Genomic DNA, 25521 nt, shown 5'->3' on the forward strand with positions numbered 1-25521 from the left:
GTCAGTGAAGAAAGTGGAATTGTCATTGAGTTCGTTGATCTGCTGTCACTCCAGCTGCTTCACCTCCTGGACCTTGAGGTTGGTCTTCACATTCAGTGGCCCAGCAACCTATGATTCATTTCAACTTCTTGGGTGTCCCCAAGGCAGACTGCTGGACATACAAACCCCAGCCCCCCAAAACCACCAAGAACAAAGCTCACCCTACTGAGGTTACCCACCCCAAAACACCCACCCTCATACCTCCCCAGAATTCTGCATTGGCCCAGACCTCTAGCTATACTGATGGAGAAGCTCCTGCTCCCACCAGAACTAATAAGACTCTGGCTACTGTAACCTCCCAGCCTGGTGTGGACTTGGAAACAGCCACCACTCTTGCTGACCGACAGTGAGTTTACTGCCCTTCTCCAGCTCCCTCCAGGCAGGATGGCCAAGCCACTGCCAAAGCTCCTGCTCTGATACCTCAAGGAGTAGATCTGCCTGCCCATGGTGATGCAAGGGGCATGAGTGACACTGAAGAAGTGGGAAGAGTCTGTCTCAATGTTTCTCTGCTAGGATCCAGAGAGATCTCCTCATATATCTCCTGGAGTTGTCACCTGGCCAAGGATAAGTTCTTGGATTTGGTGCCCTTGAAGCTGAAAGTGATAAGAAAAAGAGAGAAAGCACCATCTATGTGGGAGTAGTATGTCAAATAATCATCACTTAGTTAGCAGGGTTTTCTTATTATTATTTATCTATCAACTATCTGCTGACTTAGGCAACACAAGGTATGTGCGATTATAATCCCGAAGCTCTCAGATAGTTTTCTGAAACCACTGGTATTCCACATTTTTAGTTTCTACCAGAGTGGTGCTGAAACTCAAAGTACCTCTTCTAGAGGCTTAAGATAGAGACACTGATGAATTAGAAACTGATTTGGAAAGAATGGTGATTCAGAGAAACCCATTCAGTGGAGTTTTTTATATTGGTGGGAGTTGCTTCTGCTTCTCTACTACCCACCTCCCACCTTCCAAATATGTGTGTGAGTATGTGTATGTGTTCCCAAAATATATGTCCAAAAAAGAATAGAAAATAGTAAAATAAACTGTACCCGTAAATGGAGTATTATATATGAAATTTAAATGATAGTTACAAGTTTTATGCAAAGGAATTTTTTTTCTGTTTTGTTGTTAACTGATAAAAGGAGAAATCAAAACCGAATAATCAGTATGACCACGAAGTCCAAGGCACAGAAAAAGAAGACCTAGAATAAGGAGAGTGAGTCGGAGTGTAGCTATATATTTTTTAAAACTGAGTAAAGCTTAAAACCTTAGAAAAATATGCTCAAAATATTATACATCTATATCAAAGTGTCAACAATAGCTATTTCATATAATGGTTGATTTAAAATTTTTTTACCTTTCTGTATTTCCAAACTTGAAATAATGAGCAGGAGTTGTTGTTGTTGTTAAAGATTTTATTTATTTATTTGACAGAGATCACAAGTAGGCAGAGAGGCAGGCAGAGAGAGAGGAAGGGAAGCAGGCTCCACGCCGAGCAGAGAGACCAATGTGGGGCTCGATCCCAGGCCTCTGGGACCATGACCTGAGCCGAAGGCAAAGGCTTTAATCTACTGAGCCACCCAGGCGCCCCAGGTGTAGTTTTTATAATACAGGCAATCAAACCCTGCAATTCTCCAAACCTCTGCAGGAAAATGAAACCGCCGTTTCTTTAGCAAATGCTCTGGGAGACCAAGGACACTGGTCCCTTCTTTTAGTCACCTCATAATTGTGAGGGCAACTGCCCAAGGGAATATTCCGGACTCAGGCTCCTCTCACCACCTGTCATCCAGGCCAGAAAAATGCAGGCTACCACCCTGACCCATGGCCCCAGCTCAGATGCTTCATGCTTCTCTGCCCCCTGACCCCACTGGCCTGCCAGAAGTCACCTGGTACCCCTGAGCATTCACACGTGCTCTGGCGGGCTCAGCGATCTCTCCTATTTGGGCTCCTTCTTCAGACCCAGGCTGAGAAGCTGAGAAGTTTCCCTCATTCTATAATCTTGTACCTACCTGCCTGCTCCTCCAGGCTTAATTAGCAGACCTCACCCATTGTACAAACACCCCTAACCCAATCCAGGCAAAGAAGGAAAACAGAAGGGGGCATAGTGGAAATGATGGGGAATATAAGATGTACACCCTTCATTCTTTGTTACAACTCCATTACTTCCCAGTTTCATGACAGTGGGCTCTTCAGCCTCAGTTTTGTCATCTGTCAAATGGGGACATCTGTCCTTGCTACTTAACTTCAGTGTTATATAAACCACTCAAAAGAATGGAAATAACTACTAATTTTCACCACTGGCATTTTATTAAGTCCATGTCTTTCTCCAGCAGCAATAATAGTACCTGCAGCCCTAACGTTTACTGTCCGATCACTGTGTTCCAGAGTGTGTGCCATGCTTCACAAAGATAATCTCATTTAATACTCATGGCAGCACTGTGAGGTAGATATCACCATTATCTTCAGTTTCTAGAAACAGAGACTAGGGTTCAAAAGATTAAAGGCTTTGCCAAATACTTCATCTAGTGGAGAGGTAGAGGCTGGCTTTGACCAAGGCAGACTGATTCCAGAACTCAATAAATAGATATCTAATTGAATCATATATTGAATGCATAAAACCTGCGGCAGCATGGATTGGGAGCCCTGCTTGGAGGTGGTGTACTTTGGCTACTAGACCAGCCTGGGCCCACTGGGAGAGAGGAGGTCTGAGGTGGTGGGACTGGGCTTCCCGGATAGAGGAAAAATGTAACAGTCCTTTCTGTTTTGTCCTCTTCAAAGAAAGGCTTGGATTCTCACGAAAGTCATCACTATTTTGAAAATCATTTTCTTGAGCACCCCAGGCTCATTCAACCCTGGACTAATCTCTGTGGAAGGTCATGAACTGGAGAAACATTCTCCCAGCCCTCAGGAAGTTTCCAGTCAAATGGGCATAGAAAGAGCCAGCTGCAGTGGGTCCCAAAACTTTTTTTGCTCCTGCCTCTCCCTATGCACCTTGAAACACCCTTCTCTGGACCTCCCTGACTGAAATCCCATCCCCCCTCCAGCCCTCACCAACTCGACAGCACACACAGGGCCTTTCCACCTGAGCTGAAGAGATAATCTCATTCTGTCTCCTTGGGAAGAGGAATGACAAGTCTGATGTTGCACAGCAATTACCTCCAAGGTGAAGGTCAGTATTTAAATCTCCCAACTCCTGATGAAAGGTCTTCCCCTCATCACAGCAAAGAAGAGCTTGAGTGTCCCACTCAAGCAGACTTTCTGGAGGCGGGAAGCTGTCCAAGGACTCTCATCTGAGTTGAGAGGAAAGAAAGAGTGTGGTAAAGGGATCAAGAGGAAAGAAGCTCATCTGAATTCATACAAGAACTCACAGATAGAGAAAGGAGGGAACCACAGTACAGGGCTTCCTAAGTACTCTGCAACATCATCAGAATGTAAATATTTAGCCTGGTTCCTTATGGAAATAGAGCTCATAAAACACTTTTGCCTGTGCCCATCTCCCTTTTGAAGCCCTAAACCTGACAAGTCAGTTAACAGATTTGGTGGAAGATGAGCAGAGGTAGGAGGGGTGTGGACCCAGATTCTGGACTAGTTTCCTATGACACTTAAGAGGAAAGGAGAATCCATCCTCCAAAGCTGGTGCCTCACTCCACTACCTGCTTACAGCCAGATTTCTTTCAGACTTCAGGCCTGTGTCCCTCTGAGCTCATCTACAGTCTCGTTTGCTATTTTGGAGCCCAACATAAAAGTAACACGAGTCTGAGTAGATTCGAAGAGAAGGACTTCATCCCAGGTAGAGTAAAGGAGTACGAACCATAGAAGGGGTCAAAGACTCACACCACGGATAGTCTCAACAATTAAGATAGTTGAGAATAAAAGCTGCCACCTTACCTGCCTCACCTTCTTTCCCCTCAGAATGTTATCAGTACAGATCACTGTTCCCAAAGCCTTTAAGCAGTATGTGATTTGGGGAGTGGAGGCCTGGTTTTTATGTCCACCCTGGAACTTATCTTTTTCCTTACCTAAACTGGGGGCTCAGAATCACTGATGCCAAAGCTCCCTTCCAGCCCTAAATTTCTGGGAGTCTAGCCCTATTTAAGGCCATGTTCATGTCTGCATAGTAAATATACTCTAAAACAGCCAGACCCCTTGTCCTTCCCCTTCCCAGCTGGCACCCTCACCTCCACAGACCTCTCCCACCTAACCAAGGCTGCGGCAGGCACAGCACCCTGGACTGATCAGCCTCAGGTACTCTCTGTCACCCTGTGACTCATAGCCTTCAGAGCTCTTTCTGTCCCACACCCTCAGACCTGGGGACAACTGGCTGGGATCAGGTGAAACTATCTATTCCTTATTAATGTCTCCCTGATTTTCTTGAAGTCATCTCAATAGCCTCTAGCGATGCAGAGGGGTCTCACAGACTCAACTAAGGCCTCACCAAGATTTTGAAACTAAAGTAAGATGAAAGAGAAGAAAATCCCCCAGGATTTTTTTTTCTGGTTTTAAACCATGTCTGCTGCATTGAATACCACATACATATACCTTGACCTGACCCAACCAAAGCTACCAACTCCCATTTGGGCAACTCTGGCCAGTCTAATCCCAACCTCACGAGCCCAACCCTTCCTCAGCTCCAGAAAGCTCCACTGAGGTGACAGGCCTTTGTGGAAAAGAGGCTGAAATCATCCCAACCACAGGAGAAGTCTGCCCTGATTGGGACGTCCAGGGCTAGGGGATCTCAGAGGGTGGTTGGATGTGAGACAAGAAAAGGGTCCAGTATCTGTTGGATATGTTGGGGGATTTCTCTGATGGAAGTGGAGAAATGTTCTGTGAAAATAGTGGTTATTTTGGAGTTCACTTTGTAGTCCTTCCCCAGAGACTTCCCCAGATCCTCTTCTTCAGCCTTCATCAAGAACTCCTGCTGAGGACTTAGGGCTTTGGGGATGTAGAGTGTTCATGACCTAGGTTGAGCTAAGGGAATTTATATTGGAAGCTCAGAGCTGCAGACAGCCTGGATGGAACTCAAGGGGCTCAGCTGATTTGCCCTGAGGAAAAGGGACCTCGGGTCAGAGCTCTTGTCAGAAGACAGTTGGGGTGGGTTTGATGGGTCGGGGTAACAGTGGGGAAAGCTTAAGAGTGACTTTTTCTGGGAAAGAGAATTTTCCACAAATCCCACCATTATCCTCCTGGCAATATCACAGTCCCCAGATCTGGCGAATACTTTATAAGAACATCACCCTCACACCCTGACTCCAGGGCTAGGCCCTCCTGTCTCTGTTCTTAAAGACTTCCAGAAAAAAATACCCTTGGCTTCTCCCAGCCATACTGCCTCAGGGCAACATGTCCCTGCTCCAGGAAGCTTGTCTTTTATCACTTCCCAATCTCTCCATTTTCTGGTATCTTCAATCAGACAGCAATGAGTAATAGCTCTTGGCTACCCACTCCTGCCAAGGCCTGACATTAAACACACACCACATGTTATCCATTGCAAATGAGGTTTATTTTGCAGACACCAAGACCACAGAACTTCAGATGCAGAGCCAGCAAGGTGGGCTATATACACAGAAACATGTTTTTCTGGGGGCAGGGTCACGAGACAGGTACAGGCTTTGAGGTGGGCCCTCCACAGAATAGTCATCAGGAGAAGGACCACCAAGTGGGCAATGCAAGGAGGGGCCAGGAAAGGGACCATGGCAGGAAGTCCAAGCCCAGGCAGTGCAGAGCCTTCCCTAGGGTTCAGACAGTGCCACTGGTTCCAACTAATTGGTGTGGAGAGAAGATATTTCAAACATGGTATGTGGGCATCCCTTTCCTCCAGAATGCCCTCAGAGGTGGATGACAAGGTTTGACCTGCTGTCAGCTGGATGTACAGAGACAGGCTTCTACATTCTAAAGCGGAAGAGTCAAGAGGGGAACTCCATCCTTATCTAAAAGAGAAGGTCACACTGGAACTGTAACCTTCACCTGAGCCAGAACCTCCCTTTTCAGAGCTGGAACCCCCTCTAGAGCCACCTCCAGAGCCATATCCCCCTCCAGAGCCAGAGCCTCCCCCAGAGCCGGCACCTCCTCTGGAGCTGCTTCCAGAGCCATATCCTCCTCCAGAGCTGTATTTTCCTCCACTGCCACCTCCAAAGCCAGAGCCTCCTCTGGAGCTGCCTCCAGAGCTGTATCCTCCTCCAGAGCCAGAGCCTCCTCTGGATCCCCCACCAGAGCTATAGCCCACTCCACCGCCACCTCTGGAGCTTGAGCCTCTGCCTCCAGAGCTGTAGCTTGAACTTCCAGAGCTGTAGCCTCCTCCTCCTCCAGAGCCGGATCCTCTACCTCCAGAACCATAGCCTCCAAAGCCAGTCTTGGAGGCCACACTCGAAGATATGCTGCTGCTGGTCACAGCTGCAGAGAAAGATGGCATCCCCATGGAAATTCTGACTGCCAACACCTGTGTCCTCCCGACACACCACACACGGGACAGGAAACCCCACTACTTACACACAGTGACGTTGCTACTGAGGTCTCCAGACATCCTGTCAGGGAAAGAGAAAATAGCTCATGGCAGGGCCTTTATGTTCCATGTACTTATTGTTCTAGAGTTTCTACCTATAAGCAGGCACCTCGACCATTAGCCACCAGGGCCCTCCAGAGCCTGCTCTCCTCCATGCTGCCAGACCACAGAGATAGGCAGGCCCCATGTTTGTCCACACGGCATAGCAGCCCAACGCATCTCAATTTTTGGCTCAGATGAAAATGATCAAAAAGCAAATTCACTTCTGATGCACAACCCATTTTTGTATTTAAATCCTTCGGAGGGATTCTGCTATTCCGAATCCAAACCACACTAGAAATTTTTAAACAAGGCTGCACTGTGAGCATCTATGTCAGAAAGAACTGCAGCCCTGTGCAACCTCCCTATTCTATCCTCCTGCCCCCACCTCCTCGGCTGCATCTGAAATCTTTTCCACTTCTTCCTGCAGTCTGGGGGCATGGCCTTGAAGACAGGTGCAGAGCAATAGCCTAAGCAAAGCTTAGGCTCCTTCCCTGTCATGCTGGCTTGCTGGTAGCCTGGGCTACCTTGTCCCCTTCTGGTTGCTTCAGCCAGATAAAATCACTGGGGATATTGCTAACACAGACAAAGGGCTCAGGCAAGGTCTTCAGACAGGGGAAGGAAAGATTCCCTTTTGGGAGTTTGTCACCCCGGAAATCTGCACAGAACCAGGCCTGGCACCGCCTGCCGGGGAACAGCCAGCCAGTCATGCCTCAGCCAGTCAGAGCCTTCCAACGTGGTCCCCCGGCTCTGGGTCACAAGGTGGAGGGAGAAGATGCCATGCACCCTGCTTACCCATACGCCAGTGTTTCAGGCTATCTAGGACTGACCTGTTTTCACCACATTTTATTTTCTCTTTCAGGAAAGACCAAGATTAACTTATTGCTTAATTTAATCTGCTTTGACAGTCATCCCTGTACTGATAAATCTACAACTGTACACTACATGCTTTGGGTCATGAATGGCTATTTGAGGAACATAGTGAGGTCAGCTCTCAGCTGTCAGAAGGCCCTGCTCTACCCCCAGGTTTCCCTGCCTTAGTCTTCCTTCCTGGTTCTAGGAGAGAGCGACTTTGGCCTTCCCAGCGCCCCTCACCTGCACTCCTCGCCCTCCAGCAGCTTGCGGTAGGTGGCGATCTCCACATCCAAGGCCAGCTTGACGTTCATGAGCTCCTGGTAGTCACGCAGCAGCCGGGCCAGGTCCTCCCGGGCCTGCTGCAGGGCGTCCTCCAGGTCAGAGAGCTTGCTCTGAGCGTCTTTGAGGGCATGCTCTCCCTTCTGCTCAGCATCTGCGATGGCTTCTTGCACACTCTTACACTGGGAGAGAGGGAGAAAAGGTTTCTGTTGGTCTGGAGAGGAGAGTCTGCCTGGCAGGTGGGGAAGGGAAACGAAGGTGTTCAGGGTGTGGGAAGCCAGACTCACTGGCCCTGGAAGGGTTGGGTCCCTCTGGAGTTAATGAGAGTCACAAATAGTGATGCTAAATCCTGCTGTCATCTCCAGGGCATCGTCTTCCAGTCACCTCTGACTAGACCCTTACGCTTTCCCCGTAATGACTTTTTTTTTAAGATTTTATTTATTTATTTGACAGGAAGAGAGAGATCACAAGTAGGCAGAGAGGCAGGCAGAGAGAGAAGGTGAGGCAGACTCCCTGCTGAGCAGAGAGCCCGATATGGGGCTCAATCCTAGGACCCTGAGATCATGACCTGAGCCAAAGGCAGAGGCTTAACCCACTGAGCCACCCAGGCGCCCCTCCCCGTAATGACTTTTGTCCTCACAACACAGGACATTATCCCAGTTTACAGCTGCAAATGAAAACCTCGGATGTGGACCACTTCATAGAACTGCTGCCCTGGAGTCAACTTTCCATCCCACGTGATCTCTTCCAAGCTAAAGTCAATCCCCTGGCCAGCTCCCTGCCACACCCATTGCCCCGCCACCATGCCACTGCTGGTGCTTAGGGTTGGCACCCAGTGCGGAGCCTCCAACCCTCCTCCCGTCCAGCCAGTTGACCTTGTGCTTTATCTGTTATCACTCCTTTTCATTTGTGGAAGCGATCTGAAAGGTAACACAGTTCTTTCCCTACACCGATCCTTACTTTGGAATCTCTTAGACCACCATAAAAATTGTTGCAAGCCTTAAATTATGTTATGCTCGAGATGTTTGGGATCAACATATGCTAGATTAGAATTTCTCAGGTTCTCCTCTCTCTCTTTCTCTCTCACACACACACTCACACACTCCCACTCCCTACACACACCTACACACAACCTCCCACCCACATGAGCCCCACTCGACCCCCGGAGCCAAGGGCTGTGCCTACCTGCTTCTTCACGTGGGCAATCTCCCCTTGCAGCCTCTGGATCATGCGGTTCAGCTCACTGATCTCCATCTTGACTTCCTTCAGGCTGTCTCCGTGTTTCCCTGCAGTGACCTGGAGTTCTTCATACTATATGGGAAAAGGAGGACAGTAGCAGCTTAGAGGAAGCCTAGCTTGAGCCAAGGAAAGTCTAATACAGGCTGGGTCAACCAAGCTGCCTTTGAGAGAGGTGGGGAGCTATCTCATATCCCCAAAAGGACTTGGTGCCATTCTCATTTGAGGGCAGTTGTGGTCCTGTGCTCACTCTTGTTTGGGAATGATGCCCAATTGCCATTCGACAAAGGCACCCATCATCTCACAGATGCTCTCCAGCCAAGGTGAAACCCAGCTTGTCAGATGGCTGTGGCTCTCTCTGCTCTCTGCATACTTACCTTGCTGTGGTACAGCGCCTCGGCCTCAGCCTTGCTCTTCTGGGCAATCTCCTCATACTGGCTCCGGACCTCGGAGATGATGCTGTCGAGGTCCAGGCTGCGGTTGTTGTCCATGGAGAGGATGACGTTGGTGTCGGTGATAGTCTGCTGCATCTGGGACAGCTCCTGCAACACAACGGGAGGTCTGGCCATGGCTTCCCTGCCCACAGCCAAAGGCTGTGAGGAGGCATCTGCCTCCCTGGTATTAGGGAAATATAGATGCTCAGACTAAGTTGAGTGGGATTCAATGGGTGGAATGAAAGTGAAACATCCACCAATCCCAGGCCTCTGCCAAGGATGTCCAGACAATTATGGGAGAGAAGCCTATTTCTGAGCCTCCTGCTGGATAACCTTCACCATTTAGACAGTTTTGTTAAGTTTGATGCCCCCAGAAAGAAACCTATGAATGACAAATGTTTCAGAAGATATGTGTACACATGGGCATGGAGGGGTGGTCTGAAGTACATTAGACATAGGGATGGGGAAAATACAATGCTCTACCTAAGGGCAGCTGGACATTTGAAGAATGGAGTGGAGGAATGTGGTCCTGTTTTCCTGTGCCTTCCTTCCTGTGACATCAGAGGAGATAGTTCCTCTCCTCCAAGAACTACATCCCAGAAACCCCATAGTGGTCTGGAATGGTGGCAAGTGGGAGTCAACCAGTCCATAAACCCTACTCATCCCACCTTTCCACCCACTGGGAAGGACTGCTTTGGTGGGAAGGGTGGGAAGCAACGGTCTCTCCAGGAGCAGCCTCCTTACCGCATCAAAAAGGAATTTAATGAACTCGAGCTCCTGGGTCAGCACATCTGTCTTGGCCTGCAGCTCCACCTTGGTCATGTAGGTATTGTCCACATCCTACAGAAAACATGAGGGGGGCTCTGGCAAAACTCACGCATGGCTCAAGGTCTGGGCCCCACCCTCTCTTTGTCTCCGTCTTCCACCCAGTCCCTGTCAACTGCTCTCCAACACCCCAGGCACCCCAGGTGAGCCAGGTATCCACAATGTCATCTGGCACAGAGCCCACAATGCATCTCAACTAGGGAACTCCATGTCCTCGTTCACTGCTCACACACTCCCATCAGAGCTCTGGCGGGACAAGCTTTGTCAACCATTCTCTCCCTCCTCCTTGAGACACTGTGCGTTCCCACTATGGGACCTCTGTGGCTTTTAACAGTCCTCAGCTCTCCCATCCTGTCTGTCCATCCCACCTCTCCCGATCTTCTCTGGATTTTACACCAAAGCTTCTGCCTTCTAGCCTGAACTCATCAGTACAACCGACAATATCTTTAGGCATTCTAAGGGAGGTCCATCCCTTCCTCAGCACTTTAGAAGAAAATTGAAGTGTTCTCTGTGTTTGCATTGTGCACGGCCCAATATAGGCTTGAAGGAGGCTATTGGTGGAAATGCTTCGGCAGATGTGCAGAACAGCTCCGGAAGCTTGAACTGCAGAGACACTTCTGTGTTCAAGAGAACAAGCGGTGGACATGCTTCACCTCTTTCCCCTGGTTACTGCTGTTTCCACTCAGAGATATTCTCCAGCCTGTCTGCCCAGACCCGGTGGGCGTCTGAAGCCCCCTCAGTCCCATCCAGCCATGATATTCTCTTGCTCACCTTTTTGAGGGTCACAAAATCATTCTCAGCAGCTGTGCGCTTGTTGATTTCATCTTCATACCTGTAGGGACCCGGGGACAAAGATGTTAGATTAGTTCTACTTTGTTTACTTTTCTCTTTTCCTTTTCCTACTGGACTCATCCCAAATCCTCCACTCTCTGAGTATGAAACACTCCTTCACTCTCCAAATGGTAACTGTGATGTCCCATATAAGGATGCATTTCTATAAATTAACTCCCAAACGTGTGAAGAAAACGTGATCTCTAAAGCCCTCAATGTCTTCCTCACAAAGAATCGGCACACACAAAATATCACCGCAAATGCAAGGGGGACATGAGTGGCCTCCTAGAGGAAAGAGCGGGTGGCTACGATCGCTATTTACTCAGCATTTACTCGGCCACCTACTTCTTCTTAAAATCCTCAACAAGATCCTGCATGTTGTTCAGCTCTGAATCTTGGGATGTTCGTTCTGCAGAGAGCGTATCCACATATTTCTTCAGCTTGGCAATGTACGCTTGAAAGATGGGCTCCAGGTTGGTGGTGCGGGTGCCCACATCCAGCTGCTGCAGCAGCTCCCACTTGGTCTGCAGCACCTGGTTCTGCTGCTCCAGGAACCGCACCTGCAGGGACCAGAGGAAGAGTGCAGGAGCTCTGGAATGCCCCTCCCACCAGCGGGCTTCACTTGCCAGAGACAGCCCTGACCCTGCTTCAGGACATAAGGAAGTTTACGTGGCTTTGTGCTCACAAGATGGATGGTGGATCCAGCCCGAACTCCCTGTCTCCACAGACTCCTAATGTTCATCTGGTACTTTCCATGCAGAGAGCTCTTTTTCCTAGTATACCGCCCACTATCTTATTTGCAGCTGCTCCCAAAACTTCAGGCCATTTCCCTCTCCCATCCTGGTTGAATTCCCAGCAAGTCCCAGAAAGTCTTGGGCAAACCAAAAATAGGCGTCCACTGGCACTCTCCTAAAGGTGCTAAGTGTGAGAGCACCACAGGGCAGGGCTCCTCGGGCTGATTTTTAAGAGTCTCATAAATTTCTTAGGCAAGTTCATCTGCCTTGAAATAGGACAAAACCCTGGAATGCTCAAAAGTGACACCCATAAAGACATTGCAGGTCACAAAACCGAGAATGCTTCTCTTGAAGGTAGGAATTTCGTTCTTCCCCAAACAGGTTCAGCTTCCCAGAACTTAAGAGAGTGATAACTTCCAGGGAAGGAAGGACTATCTCAGAAGATGTCTTACCAACTTCTTCCAACACCTGCTGCCACTTGGCCTGACGCCTCAGTCCATTACTTGTCTAGATCAGTTTTCCCACGATTTTCAGAATTTTCCAACAATCTTACTTATTTAGGCTAAAACAATAAAGCCAAAGGTATATATAATTCCTAACTGCAGACTGTTTCAGAAGACGCAGCTCAGGAAGACAGCATCTTTCCCATTTGGGAGATAAGCCATGCTAGTTGAACTACACGGAGGGCTCCTAAAAGAAACAATCTGTGCTGTTTACTTTCCAGTGAGCAGTGGAAGTAGGGCATCCTGAGCATCAGACCGAGCCAGCTTCTCATGACTCACCTTGTCAATGAAAGAAGCAAATTTGTTGTTGAGCGTTTTGATCTGTTCCCGCTCCTGAGACTTGACATTCTGGATCTCGGGGTCAATTTTCACGTTGAGAGGCTGCAGGAGGCTCTGGTTGATGGAGACTTCGTGGATGCCTCCACCAGGGAATCCTCCAGGCCCAACACCGCCAGGGCCCCCAAAACCTCCAAAGCCACCACCACCTCCAAAGCGTCCTCCGCCAAAGCCGCCTCCACCGAAGCCGCTGCCTCCGCCAAAGCCGCCTCCACCGAAGCCAATGCCGCCTCCAAAGCCACCTCCTCTGCCACCAAATCCACCACCGGATCCAAAGCTTCCACCTCCTCCAGCCACACTAATGGAGATGCTCTTGGTGCCTCCAAGACCAACAAGACTCCGACTGCCAAAGCCGCCGCCATAGCCCCCTCCGCCACCACCATGACGGCTCAAGCAGGAGAAGCTAGAGGCCGATCTCCGGCTCCCACCGGAGACCACAGCTGAACCGCTGCTAAAGCCCCGGAATCCTCCACCTCCTCCTCCTCCTCTTCGAGATTTGCACGAGATCTGACAGCTCATGATGCCTCTGCCCAGCGAGGAAAATTGAGGTTTCCGAGATGAGTTAAGGCTGGAGACTATGCTCTGCTGTTGGGAGACTGTCAGGGTCCCCTTTTATACCTGCCAACTAGGTATTGGTGTGCATGGGTGTGGACACACTTTATGCATGGGTTTGGTCTGCCTGGAAGCTACGCCTGGTTAGTGATTATCAAGCTAATAGCCATTAAAAATCTACTAATCAGCTCCATCCCAAAACTTGCTTTGACTGCAAACTTCTCCTGTTTATCTGGGCATCTGTCATGCAATTCGATTTTTGTGAAATCATCAAAAGAGGAGATCAGGCCGTGGGTTTCTCAATCTGAAAAATAGATCTTCTGCAGAATGCTGTTCCCTGCTCTGGACCAACCCAAAGGAGGGCAACTACCACCGGGCCTGTGCCGACTTGCCACCCCATGAGGCTGATGAAAGAGGTGACAGGTTTATTAACTTCATGGGGCCCCTCAGTAGCAGCTTCAGAGTCCTTGCTTCTCTCCCTCTGCTCCAGGAAGAATGTCAACAAGTGCTTTTGTGGAGTACAAATGTCATGTGGGCAAGTATTCATACTCTTACAGAAAGGTGTTGGCTAGGATGCTTCAGAAGGGTTGTCATTTTTCAAAATATCTTGACTCCTTCCCATACTACACCAGGAGAGCACAAGAGCCAGTCACTAAAAAGAGGAGAATTTTCTTTCTTGCATCTAGAAGTCTTTACAGCTATCAACTCTGTCATTTTTCGACTTGAAAACCCAGAGGATGAGGGACTTAGGGAAAACTTCTCTATTCCTGGTCTGTCTGATTCTGGGTACCCAACAAGAGGTTGCCATCAAAGGCTTTCCATAACTCTGAGGTCCAAGTATTGATGTAACTAGTCACTAATCATGGATTATCGGTGATTCTGCTGAACAGCCAGGAAGTCTGACTTCTCAACATTACCAGGGATGGATGAATATCAGAAAATACATTGAGTCACCAAATGCAGAGAGAATCCACACCTAAACTCAATCACAGTCCTTCCTTTGCCTTCCATGAGTCCTGGAATGGAACTTAAGGTCAGATGGTTTAACTGTGAATTGCAGTTAGTGATTTCCTGGCTCTGTGACTTTAACTTCAATGTTGAGGCTCTGTACTCCTAGCTATAAAATGGGAAACTCACAAGTTGTCTGAAAACCATGACATGATACAAATGTTAGGTATCACTACTATTTTGGGTGAAGCAAAGCTATCTCCTTCTCCTATCTGGTGTTAAGACCATGCATTCCATGTAGGCCTGTGAGTTACAAAACCAGAATTTCTCAGGCCCAGGAGAAAGAGAGCATAACATAACATAAAAAACTTAAGTTTTGGGGGTGGGAGGTTGGGTGAGCCTCTGGTGGGTATTATGGAGGGCATGTATTGCATAGAACACTGGGTGTAGTGCATAAACAATGCATTTGGGAACACTGAAAAGAAATTTTTAAAAAATAAAATTTTTTAAAAAAGAGCATACAGCATGATACTTTACTAAAGATACATACATCACAAGCCCAAAAACAAGGTAAAATTTGAGTTTAAGTCTCAATTTCACTGTATTTTAGTTAAATGACCCTGGATCATTCAAAATGCTCTTTGAGCCTGAATTTCCTTATTTCCAAAAGCAAATAAGAAGAAGAATATGGCTAGTGCAAAAACAGAACACAGCATATATGCACGTGCTAAATGCAGTTCCTAGTTAGTAGCGGAAACTCAAGAAGTGGCATTTTCCTTCTCATATCCCCTCCCCTCAATCTCCAATCCTGTGTCTCAAGAACAAGGCCAGAGCAGGAATGAGGGTGAAGAACAGGGAGCTACCGGTTCATGCTACTTGGTTTGCAGTAAGAGAAAGCTGAAGGAAGCAAGCCCATATGCCACTTCGGTTTTTTTTCCCCCAATCTGGCTTATATAATCATAGTCATGCCAATAAATCCTGAGGCTGAAAGATTTGGAGAGAACCTCAACCCAAAGTCAAATGTGTCCTTATCTGTGGCTATCTGAACAATGCCCTAATTGTCCATTACTCCACCATGACTGTGCCCAGGCCATGCCAGCCTCAGGAGTGTCTTAGTCCCTCTGTGAAGGAAAGGGATGGACATTTATCGAGCATCTATTATGCCCCAGGCTTGTGCCAGGCACACAATCTGCATGTGTTCCTGCTCTGTGATTCTGCTTTTACTCCAAGTCTCCCTTCCCATTCTCTCCACTGGATACCTTCCCTTTCTAGACCTATTTCCAGTTTTTGAAAGTCAAGTTGAGAAAGAAGAGTCCTCCTCTTCCCTTGACTTTGATGTCATATACCATTTTACTTCCATCTTTTCACTACCTCTTACATAATGTCCATGTGCTTAAATATTAGATAGCATTTTATTTCCATTATTTCTAAACTTCACCTTTTATATCAACTCAGTGTGCTCATCCAAGTAACATGTCCCACATTCTCTCTAAGGCAGCACAATGAGAGTGAAGACTCAGTTCTGGCTGTGACTTAGCAGTTGACTTCAACTGTGATCCTCAACGCCTTCACCTATAAAATGGGAACATTTTCCCTGGATCCCAACTATGCCACAAGGATGTTGACCTGTTGGTATAATGAGCTTTAAGCTTTGCTGTCTCTCATAACAGAAGAGGGATCATCCTGCAGGACAAAATCCTTCTTTCAACAAGCTGCTAGCAAGCACAAACCCCTAAATTCTTTCCCTCATAAGTTTTCAAAAGCTTCTAACCTGGCAGTGGAACAGAAAGGCAAGCTGCCAGTGTGAAGGGAACCATTCAGCCAGTAAGAAATACACATGGATGCTGAGGGCAGACTCTCCTGGCAGGACTGAATCTGCCCCCCCCCACCTCCACCCTCCGCACACTCCCTTGGACCTCTCTCACAGCCTGCCATGTCCTCCTTGTGCGGCAAGGAGCCACATCCCTGGACGTGAGCCAGGGTCACATTCATCTTTATCCCAAACTTCCAACCCCTCAGCACAGAGCAGGTGCTCAGAGAATAAGTCTAGGATCCAATAATCATGCTTAGGGTCTGGAATTGGGAATTAGCAGCCTTCCCTGGCACGGGAATGTGATGCGACCAACGCTTGAGTCTTCACAGGCTGCCCTGCACCTGTTCTCCAAGAATTCCACCTGGACCTTGTCTTGGGCTTCTGACTCAGCCCCATCAGGGAGGGATTCCCCTCCACAGACCAGCAAGGTGAGTCTCTCCTTCCAAGGACTCAAAGCATCACTGAACCAAGCTGAAAACAAGCGGTTCGATTTCAAACACAAAAAACAAACCCTCCTCTTCCAGCCCCAGCTGCTGATTTCAGGGTGCTCTAGGGACTAACAGCCAGGCAGAACCCAATAGTGTCAGAATGTTTAGAAAACACACAGGCTGGAAATAAGCCATCCACAGGCCAGCTTGCAGCAGAGACCTGTAAAGGCAGCAGATGTCCCATCCCGTCCTCGCACTGGTTGCTAAGCAGAGAGTACTCCATCAGAGGGTCTAGATGATGTTCCAAAGCCTGGTGGCTCTGGGACCAAAGGAGTTTAGGACAGGAGGCTTACGGGCTCCCAGCACGAGCCACTTCCTCAGTATCTCCTCGGGGACAAGTCATTGTCAATGATGATCTCAACTCTGCTCGCTCATTTCCCTAGTCCCAGGACCATCCATTCAGCCCTAACTGCTCCTTTCCTATCTGATGTGTCCTTTTTTGTTGTTGTTATTTTTTTTACTTTTTTTTTTTTTTTTTTGCCATGAACCCCATGACTGTTGATTTGAAGGTGTCCCGGTCAAACTGGTTGTAAGCCAGGCTCATGGACGGCCAGGCACCCACAGCATGAAGTGCCCAACACTCCACACTGTGGACCCATTTTGGAAAGCAGACCCCAGAAACAGTAGGATAAGGGCAGAGACACTGCCCAGGACACAGCAGGGCCTCACAGCATGCTGCTTGAACTCCAGCACTCCAATAATCACGAAATGAAACTTCCAGCCTTGTGCGTGGCACACAGTGGACACTCAACAATGTCACTTCCTTTCCCACTGCTGTGGCCATAGAGGTAACATGTAATTCTCATTTTCTATTGGGGAATTTTATAATTCCCAGGAGACCTGCACCATACAGTGGGAAGTAACCCCTCCCTGCTCCATTCTCCACGGGGTCGGTGCCCGTGGCAGTGCACGGGGTCAGTGCCCAGGGCAGTGCATGGGATTGCTGCCCGGCTGCACGAACTCAGTGCTGTTGCGGCTACCTACATCTCGTGGGGGCCGGTGTCTGTATGCTTCCATGCTGTCTGGTTAGTGTCTGGCACTTCTGCCTGTGTGTTCTCACCTGCAACACGTCTTCAATCACAACACAGAGAGCGGGAAAATGGGTCTTCATGAAAAGTTCTTGCTGTTTCCCAGCCCCAACTCCCATTCGGGACCACGTTTCCCAGACCACGTTTTCCTCCCACGCTGGCACCAATGTTCTTACTGTTGCTGGTTAACCATATAGCCACCCCAGCATGGAAGGACAGACAGCCATCAGATAGTCCATCCCGCCCTGGTTGTGATTTTGGGAACGTGGGGGCGTCACAGATACACCACTCAGGCCTTCCTCACAGTCCAGAGATTCCTCCAGGCTTCCCCAGACTTAATGCTGTCTCCCTCTTCCCTACCCTTCACTCTCTGGGTGCCTTCCCACTAATCCGGTATTACCCCACTGCCATCCGCCTCAGCACCTCTACCTAGATTCTGCCGGTTCTTCAGCAGTGCCCCCGCACGGAGCTGTCAGCCCACACCTGTCCTCCCACATCCAGCCCCCACCTCACCCCTCCCCATGATTAAAGCTGCCCCCTCCCGCATGTGACCCCTTTTATTTCTTTCAAGGCTTCCCATATTGGCCTGGCTGGGGATAATGGCAGCAGGAGGCAGGTGAAGAAATCCTCTGCCTCAAAAAAACGAGAGAGAGAAACAAAGTTTCCAAACTCCATTTGGAACATTCCAAACAATGTTCCAAATTCCATTTGGAAACAAATGGAATTGTGGAAGACCAAACAAATCACCTCTTATTTCAAGAGATTCCTGCTCCTCAGTGTAGCAACAAAACTCTTCAAGACGCCTCAAACCTATGGCTCTGGGATGCCTCATTTGGAAGGAATGGCCAAAGGGCTTGCTTCTGGATGACATGCTTGCCACAGGAATTTTTATTAAGGAAAAAAAAGATAACTGTTCAAAATTCTTAGGCCACCTTCCCCCCCCCCCACAGCAGAAACCATGGGTCTTCCAAACTCTTCTTTAAGAACCTTTTAAAACTTAAGAAAAGCAAGTGAAATCATTGCTAATTAAACTGTAAATGTCTAACAGGATGAATAAAACCATTCTTTTTTTTAAGATTTTTACTTATTTATTTTTTTGAGAGAGAGAGAGAGCATGAAAAGGGGTGGCAGAAGGAGAGATAGGAAAGGGAGAAAAAGACTCCCTGCTGAGCAGGGAGCCCGATACGGGGTTTGAACCCAGGACCCCAGGATCACGACTTGAGTTGAAGGCAGACGCTTAACCAACTGAGCCACCCAGGCGCCCTAATAGAGCCGTTCTTTCTGGATGTGTTACATTCGTGACACAAGCTTAGTTGTAATGAGCCATGGGCACTCTTCAAAGCCGGTCAGGTAGTCAGAGCAGTATATTTGTTTCTATTTAGCAGTACTTTTTTGAGGGAAGTTTTGTGACAAACTGGGAAGAGCCTGGTGGGTTGTACATGTTGAGTCCCTCTGCCTAAAATTGACTGTGACCATGGCATGTGACACCTCTTGAAAGGCTTCCCCTTCCTCACCTGTGGACTGCGTGGTGGGAACCAAGAGGACTGGGAAGAACGTTCGAAGTGGAGCCAGAGGATCTACATTCTCTTTGCAGTCCTGTGACCAACTGACTCTAGAACCTAGAGGCAAGCCTTGGCTTTCTGAGCCTTGATCTTCTCGTCTGCAAAATAGAGACATTGAAAAACAGACCTGGAAGGATCCCTTCAGTTCAGAAGTTAGCCCGTGCTTCAAATGGACATGGAGAGGTAAAGCCCTGTGAGTTGAGGCAAAACTCTGGGAGAACCTGGAGAACAAAATGTGCAGACCCAGACCTTTCATTGATCTTCTCACTGAAAATAGAGCAATGGCAGGAGGAGGAGGAGAGGGAAGCTGGAGAGGTAGGAGAAGGTCAGACAGGTATGGCTTCAGCTGGTGAAGGAGAGCTTTGTCAGCAGGCAGGAGCAGAGCTGCCCCTGCAGGCTTGGGGAGCTGGGATCTGAGAGATGCGATTTCATTCTGTCTTGAGCACCACCCTTACCCCCAGCCCCCCCCCAGAAGCTCCTCCAGAGTTTATATCTCTGTTTTTCAAAGATGCCTAGAAATAGAGTTGCTAATAAATAGTTGTGTCTTTGAAGTAGCATTTCACCACCTCCAAACACCGAGCACAGCAGCTAAAGCCTAGGTCTGCCGCTTCTCCTTCCATTCCCCGTCCTGGGCATCAGAGCTCACCAGCAGCCCTGGGAGCAGCAGAGAACTCAGCCTCTTCTTCTGGAACCCCCCATTAGCTAGTCACAAAAATTTTAAGAGAAGTCCATCTGTCTGAGATTTGGAGCCCTTGGAATGTGAAAGCCCCAGGGTCTCTCTCCTCCCTTGGGTGGGAATACCTTTGCTGTTTCCAGCATTTGTCTAACTGCCGACTGGCCCGGGTTTGCAGGCTTCAGTGCTGTATCTCTTCCACACACAGCAAGAGCCAGAGACGGGGATGTCACAGGACCTGTCAACAAAGATGCCGGGGGCAGAGGTGGCAGTGGAGAATCTGTATGGGCCCCACCTTCCACACCAGGCCCCCAAGTCAGCATTTCAGCTGCCGCCTAGACACCAGAGGGTAATATGCTGACTGTTTCCCAGGCCCCGTCTTGCAGGGAGGCTCTCAGACAGCCATGCCCTCTGGTCAAGTCCTGTCCTCCAACGACCCATTACTCTGTTCATGGATTTGGCTCACTGTCTATACAACTGAAGTCCCCGTGGGGCCAGGATGATGCCCATACTTCTCTACGTGGGCTTAGCTCCATGCTGTTCACTATTAAGCAGAAGCAAAGCTCTGGCAAGAATGAAAGATGAAAATGACATTGTGGTAGGGTTGTCTAGGCGAGTCCATGACACATCCCGTTGCCCTATGCCATATGGGTGTTCACCAAGCACACATCCTCCCATCCGTAGACAGCAGAAGGGAGGGTAGGAGCCACCAGGCAGGGCTTCCTCGGAAGCAGGAGACACAGCAGCCGGAGGCACGACCCGCTGAGGGAAAGGGGGTGGGCTGTCTGCCTGGTTTGGCCTCTTGGCAGGACCTCAATATCTCCCATCGGCACTTTGTTTGGGGGTTGCTTTCTCATTCCTCACTCTTACCCCCAGGGTATGGTACAAGACAAGGAATCTGAGGCATGGAAGGGTTTGCTCTGAGGACACAGGTCTCGTACCCAGGACACATGCTGTTGTTCATCACAGGGATTCCCAGTGTCGCTCCAGACACCAGAGGGCCAATAGTTTGGACTGACCATCCTCCTGACTCCTCTCCACCCATCCCATTCCTCCAAGGAGAAGCTGCTCCAAATCCCTCTTTGCTGGAAAGCTTTTCAGACTGACCCCAGGGGTGCCCCCCTCATCACCACTGCATTCCTGTGGCCTGTTGCACCTGAGCCTTGTTCCCCTCGCTTATTTATGGCACCCCTTGCTCAAGTGGTCGAGCCATGTTTGCCTGTCTCAGCACAGACTCCCAAGCTGGGTTCTTAAGCGTGGGTCTGTGGCGCTATCCATACAGAGACCATGACAGGGCTCTGGGCCGCTCTTACAAAGCTGTGTTCTTACAAGATGCTTGTATGGGGCTGTGCCATTTCACTGAGGAGACAGGGTAAAGCTCTTCCTAAGTCTCTGCAGGGCCCATGACCCAAATATGTTGACACACCACTGTCCTCAATTGATCTAACTTTCTGTGTCTCTTCTTGCCTGTGCCAGGCCTTGACTCCCAGAATTGGACTCAGGGCACCATGTTGCCTCAAATGTGCTGACTGACTCATCTCTCTCGGGCCACTGCTTCACAGAGGCACAGGGGGGCGAGAGAAGAGACCTTTTCCAGGTCACGATTGTCAGGCTTTCTGTCCACACTCAAGGGGGTTGAGACACTGAGCAGGGAGCAAGGAGGAGGACTGGAGTGCCTGTGGGCCGAGGAGCTGGTGGGGAGAGAAGGCGTATGATAGATCATCAGACAGAGTGCAAGAAAGAGGAGTAGTCTCCTCCCTCCTCCCAGAAAATGGGTGTGTCACCAACTGGAAGGGACAGGACAAATCTTAGCCTCTTTCTCCTCCCTTCACAGAGTGTGAATTCAGCTCACAGCCCCTGCGGTGTGTTACTGCAGGAGACAGCAGGGAAGGGCCAAGGGTCTCACTGAGGACAAGTTTCAGAGGCCCTCAAGCTGCTGTCTTTGGGCACAGAGGTGCTGACACAGCAGTGCTCAGGGGACAGTGCTCCGGGGCAAGTGGGAAATAGGAGTAAAATGAAGCACACAGGTGGGGAAGTTGCCACCTGTGCTGTATCGGGGCCACAAAACCCCCCAGGGGAATGGGTCGCAGCACTTGTGGGGAGGCTGGGAACTAGAGAGTGTCCTGAGGGCTGGAGGGCCATCCAGGGGCAGAGAGTGGGGGTGGCTGTGACTTCACGGGTGAATCCCCCCGGGAGGAGTGGAGCAGGGCGGCAAAAAAACAGGCAGTGAGGAGCCTGTCCTGCTGCTAATCTCAATGCTGTTGAAAGAAGTGCCTGGCTGTCTACACAGTATTTTAATAGCTCCCACACCCTTGGGGTTTGATGTCTTACTCACCAGCTGTCCTCCTCCCGTATTTTCCACTTCTCTGCTTCCCTAGAGCAGCAGCTGGGAGATTGAGTTTAGCATGACCCCCAGGATACCCTGAACCTTCCTAACCCTTGCTCCTGCAGAAAGTTCCCTCAGCCCCAGTCCCCAAACAGACCCCAGCTTAGGTCTGGTGTCCTGCCTCTCCTAGGAGCAAACTGTTTCCCAGACAGCAACCTGGAGAACTTCATAGTCCAGCACTCAGGCTGCTTAGATGACTCTGGAAAAGAAGGCTTTCCCTTTGCCTTAAAATTCAGACAACCATCTGTCAATGGGGAGCGGTCTCCATCAGCTTCTCCCAAGAGCCAGGGACAGGAGTAATGCTAGGTAGTGAAGGGGAGGGATTTAAGTTATGCTACTGCTGAGGCTGGGAGGTGTCCTCTCTGGGGTTTTAGCAACAGCACTTGGCTCTCTGATTGACAATGGGGAAAGCAGCCTCCTCTGTGCCCAGGCAGACCAGGGGCCCTTCAAAGAGCATAGAGAACACGGCTCCTTATCAACCATTGTGAGACTCGTGGTAGGGAAACAGCATGAGAGGAAGCTTCTGAGACTGGTCCAAGATCAAGCTGCCCTGTTCTAACTCGGTCGTAGAAACTCAGGCTTCCAAAATGGGGCCTTTGGGAGCCCCTCCTATCCCTTTGGTCTTCTTCTCCCTCTCTGACTCCGTGGAAAAAGTGACCATGGTCTCTGAACAAAAAAGATTCTGAGCAGGGTGCCTGGGTGGCTCAGTAAGTTAAGCATCTGTCTTTAGCTCGGGTCATGATCCTGGGGTCCTGGGATGGAGTACCACGTTGGGCTCCCTGCTCAGTGGGGAGTCTGCTTTTCGCCCTCCCCGTCTCCCCCTGCTTGTGCTCTCTCTTGCTCTCTGTCTGTCAAATAAATAAAAACCCTAAAAAAAAAAAGGAAGGAAAAAAGAAAGAGAGAGAGAGAAAGGAAGGAAGGAAGGAAGGAAAGAGGGAGGGAGGGAGGGAAAAGAAAGGATTCTGAGGGACTCTGTGTTCAGGGGGAGAAAAGCCACGGTGATAAGTGACCCCCCCATGGAGTGCCGTGTAACACACAAAGGCTACATCACATGCCGGTTAAGGACGTGGATGTGTGTCACACCCCTTCAGTGAATCCCACCACTTATCAGCTCTGTGACTTTAAGAGGGTTACATTCCCTTTAGTGGCCCCTATTTCCTCATCTGTAAAGAGGGCAAGATGGTGGTCTTTACTTCAGAGAGTTGACATGAAAGTAAATGGAATAATGTATGTGGCACTTAGCACAATTTCCAGCAGGAAGCACGTGTCCCTGCTTTCCCATTGTCCACAGCAGCCACAGATGTCTAGAAATGTCAACACTGTGGTGAAATAAAATAAATAAAATAAAAACAACATCACCACCCAACCCTGCTCTCAAGACCACCCCCCAGTCCCCTGCTCCCTATGCTCCTGTCCCTTCTCCAGCTGGATCCCCACTGGCAGTCAGCTCAGCCCCACTCAGGTGTTAACCAGCCACTCATGGCAGAGCTAGAGGTATCAGTTCTAGGAGATGAAACCACCCTGTGGATGAGTACTTCTTTTAAAAGGAAGATTCTTGAATGCTCCAAGACCCATAAGAACAAAGCCATGGGGAAGAATGAGAGACAGGACAACACCTTGGTCCCCAAGGAATTAGCCTTCTCCAGGCACTCCAGATATGTGGCTACCCACTGGCCCCACCTCACACTCAAGAGCTTTCTCCAGGACGAAGGACGGTAGTGGTGATGCGCCCTCCCTGTAACAGATCAGATCGCCCTCACCGATGTCACTTTGCTTTCATAACCTCCTGAAGTAAGCAGGGCAGGTACTATTATGCCCCCTTCACACATAAGTAAACTGAGCCTCTAAGGTAGTAAGAGATTTGCCTGCAGTCACCAAGTGAGTAATGTGGCAGACTTGGGACTTGTACCAAGTCCAAGCAGGCTCCACATCCCTCTGTGAGCCCCACTTCCGCTCACTGCACCCTCTTCTGCCTAATGCCTGCTCCCCACACAGAGGCTGGAGGAGAGTTTTCTGCCCCCTCTGAAAGGCTCTCCACTCTGTTCCAGTATCTGGATTAAGAGCTCGGAAACAGGTTAAAAACCACCCCAACCGATACCTTCATTTGTGAGAAGAAACGAGCTCAGTGACTTGTCAAGATCCCGTGACAGACGAAGAACCCATCCCACAAGCCCTGCCACATACCACCTACCCCTGACAGCACGGAATTTCCAGCCTGAAAACGCCTCAGGTAAACCAGCTGTGAGGGCTCAATAGATACCATGATCAACGCTCAATTACCCACAATGAAGGAAAATAGGAAGTAAATAAGAGGTTCATCCTTTCCAGGATGTTAAATCTTTCATGGTAACGCTTCCCCAAGGCCGTTAAGGCATCAAACCACCTCCTCTTTCCTATCCACACCTCTGTGGATGGCCCAGGAAGAGGCTAATCGGTTGGATCCAGGGGCAAGATCATCCAACCCTCACTCCATCAGACATTCAATAACCACAGGCTGGTGATCGTCCTGCCATGGGATGTACTGCATTTCTTGCCCTGGTCCTGCCAGGGACAGTCCCCTCTGTGGTAGCACATGGTAGGTCACAAGTACCAGTGAGGAGGCATGAGGCTCCTACTACAGAGCCTTGCCTCAAAGGCTGATGTCCTCAGCGTGGAAACCTTGTTTATGCATTATCAAGCCAAGAGAGAGGATTACGGAGGAGAAGGCAACCAAAACTTGGCACTTCCCCTGGAGCCCAGAGGAGTTTCTCCAATCCCAAGCACACCCTAACAGTGAGCACACTGTGAGTGAAGACACTCAAATGTTAACCTGCTGGTGTTGATCAGGAATGCTTTCAACAGCAGGAATGTCTCGAGCTTTCTTCAGGGACACTACCTCAGTGTCACACTCTGTCTTCTGCTCACCTAGAATGTTCTTCCAGTTCCACCAGGTATAGAACAAAAGGGAATCAACTGTGCTGACAACAGGAAAGATGTTAAGGTTGGTAATAAAAAAAAAAAAAAAAAAAGGTTGGTAATAAAAGGGACTAATCAACTACCCTGTTGCATACAGAGTAGGAATGAGGAGAGTAGAAATGCATATGTTGTTGGTCCAGAAAGCTAAGCCAGAGACCCGCCCATCCCTTCACCCCTTCTGGTCTTCCAAATAACTGAGGTTAATTAAGGACACCTGGATGTAGCTAGAGGAGAGGCAAGATGGCCTCACTGCAGTCCTTGCCTATGCACACCCCGCCATAAACAACCCATGCCCAAGGATGGAATTCTGGCATTTTCTCAACTAAACAAACAAAAATGTTTTCCAAATCACCTAGCTGATCAGTTCAAACCAAGATCACACTTTTATACTTTCTTAAATAAAAAGTCAAAATATTCTAGAAGTTGAATCTGAGACTTGGGGAAAAGAAGAGAGAAAGAAGAATATGGAGGTTTGGGGGAGATTATGGGAGAAGGAAGAAGGAGGTCTCA

General features: G+C 49.1%; 1 protein-coding gene across 2 annotated transcripts; it reads right to left on the minus strand.

Annotated features, from left to right (window-relative positions):
* Positions 1-5958: 5958 nt before the first annotated feature.
* KRT2 (keratin 2) lies at positions 5959-13125 on the minus strand. 2 transcript variants are annotated; one of them, XM_046012354.1, is made up of 10 exons: positions 12550-13125; positions 11379-11593; positions 10974-11034; positions 10122-10217; positions 9321-9485; positions 8893-9018; positions 7669-7889; positions 6522-6556; positions 6171-6425; positions 5959-6098 (listed from the first exon to the last, which is right to left on the minus strand). In XM_046012354.1, the coding sequence occupies exons 1-10, from the start codon at positions 13123-13125 to the stop codon at positions 5959-5961; spliced, it is 1890 nt and encodes a 629-aa protein (XP_045868310.1). The 2 variants fall into 2 exon arrangements, with proteins under 2 accessions (XP_045868310.1, XP_045868309.1); XM_046012353.1 differs by having other exon boundaries at positions 5959-6425.
* Between the last annotated feature and the right edge of the window lie 12396 nt (positions 13126-25521).

The sequence above is a fragment of the Meles meles genome, chromosome 7, assembly GCF_922984935.1.
Source record: "Meles meles chromosome 7, mMelMel3.1 paternal haplotype, whole genome shotgun sequence".
In the NCBI taxonomy this organism is placed as follows: domain Eukaryota; kingdom Metazoa; phylum Chordata; class Mammalia; order Carnivora; family Mustelidae; genus Meles; species Meles meles.